The sequence below is a fragment of the Mastigoproctus giganteus genome, chromosome 5 (assembly GCF_048544385.1).
Source record: "Mastigoproctus giganteus isolate SK-2022 chromosome 5, ASM4854438v1, whole genome shotgun sequence".
Classification (NCBI taxonomy): domain Eukaryota; kingdom Metazoa; phylum Arthropoda; class Arachnida; order Uropygi; family Thelyphonidae; genus Mastigoproctus; species Mastigoproctus giganteus.
In genome coordinates, this window is record NC_143579.1 from 188,762,090 (window position 1) to 188,768,089 (window position 6,000).

At 34.7% G+C, this 6,000-nt stretch overlaps 1 protein-coding gene across 2 annotated transcripts in view; it reads left to right on the top strand.

Moving 5' to 3' along the window:
* Window positions 1–643, top strand: part of mRpS23 (mitochondrial ribosomal protein S23) — a 92,750-nt gene extending 92,107 nt beyond the window's left edge. For both annotated transcript variants that reach the window (XM_090373602.1, XM_090373601.1), the window contains exon 5: window positions 481–643. In XM_090373602.1, coding sequence (XP_090229728.1) covers window positions 481–525 — 45 coding nt within the window. In that variant the 3' untranslated portion in view covers window positions 526–643. The remainder of the gene's footprint in view (window positions 1–480) is intronic.
* Window positions 644–6,000: the final 5,357 nt, after the last annotated feature.

Consider the following 6,000-nt stretch of genomic DNA (forward strand, 5'->3'; position numbering starts at 1 on the left):
GGCACTAACAACACTAAATCACATTACACCATAATAATGCCAGGCTACACACTATTCAGATGAAAATTTAGGAAAGTTTGCTCGATCTAATTTTTTTTTTTTTTTTGATACATGAAGAGATCTTTGTGGAAAATGCTTTCTGGGTTGATGAGAGCTGGAAAAAATTAGATTAAAATATGTGTTAAAAAAAAAAAAAAAAAGTTAAAATAAACAAACAGTGACAGGCTAGCTTTAACATCAGAGTCCATCCACTTACCACAGTGCATATGTGAGTTGGAAAGAACTATGGTAAAAATATATTGGTAAACAAGGTGTGTATATAAATGTATACATGCTTCTCAGTATTTGTTTAATAATGATATAAATTTTAACTTTGTAGCTATCATCTTTGTACTTTTATGGCCAAGAGGCATTACTTATGGAGTGACCCTTGAGAATTTAACGTATTACTGTATTTAATAAATTTACTTTATATTTCAGCTTCAACAATCGAATCCTGATGAAAAATCAAAGACCAAAGTGTGAATTTGAAGCTGCACTATATATGTAAAACATTATAATCTTAGTGCATTTAATTTTAACAGCTCTGAATACATATGTACCATACATTAAAATTTAAAATAAAGCTTCACTTTTCATAAAATTCCATTGAAGATATTCTTGAACATGGCTGCTGTAGTATTTTTCATAGACCTATTGAGAAAAGCAATTGGTATAAGTGACATGATAGAAATAATATTAATCATATCCTTCTCAATAAATAAGGTACAAAATACACATACGTGTTTATCTCAATAAGGATAAGTATAATATATACATTATATGATAACCAAACTTATTCAAGCATCTATCCTGTCCAATAGCTTGCCCCAGTGTGTACCTGCAGAAAATTTACCATTTAGATGTATTATCTTCATACTGAAGAGATGAAACCACTAGGAGCTAGGTCAGAACAGTGAGGGAGGGGGTTAAGATTTCTCATTCATGACAGTTCATGTTGCTGCCTTTTTTATTTTCATGCAGTGTGATGACATCATGGTATAAGAACAGAAGTTAGTTTAACTTCTGTTCCGGGTAAAATAATGGAGTCACTGGTTAAAGATGCATTGCAGGATCATCTAGACAAGATTGCAGCAATAATTCAGACACAGCATGGGTTTGTTAAGGGAAAGTCTTGTCTGACAAATTTGATAGGATATTATGATGTGGTTACAAAGGAACTGGATGCAAAAAATAATTTTGATATCATATATTTGGATTTCAGGAAAGCTGCGCATGGAAGACTATTGTACAAATTGGAGCAGAATGGTATTAAGTGTAAGTTGCTACAATGGATAAAAGGATGGTTAAGTGGGAGAAGACAGAGGGGTGGTAATCAATGGGTGCTGCTCTTCATGGACTAATGTTATTAGTAGAGTCCCACAGGGTTCGGCGTTGAGTCCACTGTTGTTTTGTATATTTATCAATGATATTGATGAAGGTATATCAGGCTTAATGTTGAAGTTTACAGATGATACAAAGGTTGGCAGGGTTGTTAATGAAAGCAATGGCAATGGCAACAGGATCTAGATAATTTGGGCAGATGGGCTAAGAAGTGGCAACTGAAGTTTAACCTTGACAAATGCAAAGTACTGCATATGGGTAGAAGTAACCCCAGAGAAACGTACCAACTGTGTGGTACTACACTTAAGGTGGTAGAAAATGAAAAAGACCTGGGAGTAATTGTGCAGTCAGATATGAAGTTTTCTGAGCAATGCAGGTCATGGGGTTTTGTCAATGATATATAGGAATTTTGCTAGCAGGGAAAAGGTGGTGGTTGTCCCTCTATATAAGGCAATTGTCAGGCCACGCCTTGAGTATTGCGTACAGGTCTGGAGGCCTCATTTTAGGAAGGATGTAGATTTGCTTGAGCGTGTACAGAGAAGGGCAACAAGATTGGTGAGGGGAATGTAGGGATCTTCTTACCAAGAGAGGCTTAAGTTCTGCAAATTGCAGTGGCTGGAGACTAGGCATTTGCACGGTGATCTGATTGAGGTGTATAAGGCCTTGAATGGGTTGAGCATGCTGAATTCTGATGGGATCCTTCCACTTGTTCAGATTACGAACCTAAGGGGACATAAATTCAAATTAAGAAAGGACAGATGTAGAATAGATGTGCAGAAATTTGCCCTTAGCCAGCGGGTGGTTAATTGCTGGAACAAACTTCCATCTGTCTTGGAAGTTGATAGGTTGAATAAATTTAAGGAGGAACTGGACAGGCATTTGGAGGGAATGGTGCGATTTTTTTTTTTTTTTTTTGGCTGATGCTGCATAAGCTCATACACTTGCTTTCTTGCATCACATGCCACTACTACTATAACAGTCCTGGACAATTTCCTCAAATGGCATAGTGCATAATTGCTCTCCTTTGTCTAAAAAATTGGCAAGGAGTGTCTCATGACATGACAGTGAAACATGACAGTGAAAAATGCCAGTTATATTCCAGTCATTTTTTAAAATATAGGTGTAGGACAGCATGGAGAGGTACACTTTGTTGATTTGTTTAAGTAATGGTTAAGATATGGTATCACTTTTATCTGCATGTATCTCTATGATAAAGTAATACCGCTTAACTAATCATTTATGTTTTAGTGTTGGCAGAGGCAGCTTGGTAAGGATGTTAAGAATTTAAGTTCTCTTTGAGGAGAGACCGTAAATTCTCAACATTACTGTCTCGTTTGTTTGCAGGATACTATTCATCAAAAACATCCAGGATTGTTGTGCTTCTTCATTATGTTGTTGTAAAGCCATTCACTGCAAAGTTCACTATTGAACTGCTACATATGAATCAGTTGGTTCAAAAATGGTGTAAGTTCAAAATTGTTGATTTTGGACCTAGACCATTTTTCACTTGAAGAGAGTGAATTCTATGTAGAAACCAAGTGGTGTAATTCCTTGTTCAAAATTACAACACTGGGAGCAGTACAAAGCTGCCACTGTGGATGAAAATACTGGGTTATCGAGGAACTAGTGGTATTTTCATCCAAAGTCCACCTAACTCTACATGGTGACTGTCATTATAACCTGACCTGTTGTAAACCTCTTTCGTCACATTTTGCTCTATTCTATTACAGTTTAATGTTATTTAATTATGGAAGGTGGCTCATGTGATGTGATTAAATCGAGGAAAAGAATTAGGAAACCCGAGAACTATCATGTAACTATTGATAGTTCTCAGGAACGTTATGTCAATAGAAGTGGCAATGTGGTACAAGCCAGAGTATTTGCGGATATCAGTTGATATCCGCAAAAACTGTGAGAAAAAAATGCCATAGTAAGATGATTGTTGAACCCTTTTGCACAAAGAGTTTTGGGAAATTGGTGAGTTTGGCAAGCAAAATGCTTATCTATGTGGACTAGTCCACTTTGTAAATGTTATAAGATTTTGTTCACGTGAGTAGACAAGGCCTGCATGAACACATACCCATGTTGTGACAAAGCTCTGGGAAGGAAGGAAGGAAGGAAGGTCACCAGGAGAGGACTTAGGAGGAAAGAAAGAAAACTTCAGAAAACATCCTACCGAGACTGAAGTTTATTAGAGAGAAAACTGAAAGCTTCCCAACTGAGAAATCTCATGACACACAACCCCAACCAAAAAAATATCTAAATGACAATTTGGATGTGTGCAAAATGTACGATTTGTACAAAAGAAATTTCTACTGACTTGTTTTAACATCCAATACAATCTGCACTTTTCACTTGCCCAGGAAGGACACATGCAAAAAGTGTGATGAATTTAAAATTAGTCATTGATACTAGTCTACAAGCTGCAGAGAAAGCTGAGATGCTTTCTCAGCTTCCTTTTCATATACTGGCTTGCTTAGCCAGAATATGAAATATATTGGCTTACTTTCTCAGTTGAGGACTCAGCCAATGAAAACCTTTTTTGCATGCTCTGAAGATTTAAAAAGCACTTCCTTTTCCAGTATTGTCAGTATCTGATGCACACTACAAAAGAAACACATATGCTTATAACCTGGGAATCCAATGATTTAAGAAATAACTTGGGTTATTTCTATGTATGGGATGGAACTCAAGCTGCAAGAGGATCGTAAGACATATCCTCTTGCTTGCTAAAGCACTTCCAACAATATTTATGTTGCAAGCTGAGTGATTTACTCTACTCTCCTCATTAAACCTCGAATTGTTTATCATTTGTATTATCTTATTTGAAAAGATATTTACATCTGTTGTGTAGGATGCTTGCTCTTGTATTAACATGTTTTCTATGTTCTGTTTCAGTTTACCTGTTGATAAATAATTTTTCTTCGTAATATTTGTTAATTTTATATCTACACATGGATGTTGTTTTGAATACTTATCTACTATTAGTATACATGTTCTGTGATCTCAAAGTTGATTTAGTAATATGTAAGAATTAGTATACTTTTAACTTTATATTTGTTATAAGGTGATCTAAGCAAGAGCTTACTGTTCTATCTCCCTCTATCCTTTGTTGCCTAGTTATTCCAAATAAGGTATGTTCAAATCCATAATTGTTTAAGATCGCAGAGTATCTGAGTATCACATTATCAGTTTCATCGGTTAGTAAGTTAATATTAAAATCTCCTACTAGTATGGTCTTATCAGTCTGTATGTCATCCCATTGCAAAATTATGTTATCTAATTCTATTAGGAAGTTGTTTATGGAATCTGATGGTGGCCTATAAAAAGCACAAATCATGAACATGTTTTCTGGATCTTCTAATAATTTGACACAGCAGTTTTCACGAGACTGAGTCTAGTGGTAAGCCTGTATTGCCTTACAGTATGTTCTATAGTATATTATTATTCCTCCACCCCTTCTCAACTCTCTCAACATATAGATCTTGTCATAACCTTGTATGTTATAATTAGAAATTTCTTCACTTTTTATGTTAACCTCTGTTAAAACTATACACGAAATATATTCTTTAATTGCATTTATATATTGCAGGAAGTTAAACCAATTTTTTCTTAATGACCTAATATTTAGAGCTACCAGAAAGAACTGATTTTTATCAATTATAAGATCTTGAATATTCGGATTATTTAAAAAATGTAAAGGTGAGTTGAAAAACTGTGATTCCTCAAAAAGCACAACTGAAGTCTTAACTTAGGTCTAGATTTCAGGAAATTTCAATTTTTCACAATATAAGGGTCTATTTTATATACTGTAGATCTTTTGAACTCAAAATTCTTATGGCTCTTGAAGATTCATTCTTCTTCGCCTAAATTCTTCCGTGTTTTAACCATAGAAATTTGTAACTGTGTGTTTTTACTAATTGTTTTGTTTCCCAAAACAATTGCTTGAGGTGAGTTGTTAATTCGTCATTTATGTAGATTGGGATATTGCTGTTGTTCTGAAATACATCATTTGTCATCATTTGAAATCTAGACCTAAGTCTTAACTTAGGTCTAGATTTCAGGAAATTTCAATTTTTCACAATATAAGGGTCTATTTTATATACTGTAGATCTTTTGAACTCAAAATTCTTATGGCTCTTGAAGATTCATTCTTCTTCGCCTAAATTCTTCCGTGTTTTAACCATAGAAATTTGTAACTGTGTGTTTTTACTAATTGTTTTGTTTCCCAAAACAATTGCTTGAGGTGAGTTGTTAATTCGTCATTTATGTAGATTGGGATATTGCTGTTCTGAAATACATCATTTGTTGTCAGTCAGATCTCCTTTGCCTTTCTCATCCATTTTTCCTTTACCACATGGTTTGAAAATTTTACAATTAATGTAGGCTTGTCGTTCATTTTCTTATTTTTAGGTATGTAATAGTGTTCTACGTCTTTATTGTGCTGTAGCTTCAATGCCAGTCCTAGTTGCTGAATAACTAGCTCTAGATCTTGGCCCGCTAGTCCTGTTAATCCTACTATTTTACATTATTTGCTGTTCTATTGAGTCAATCCTTAAGTTAAGTAGGTTGGAATTTTCCTCATTTTGTTTGAATGAAGCTTCCAGATCCACAATT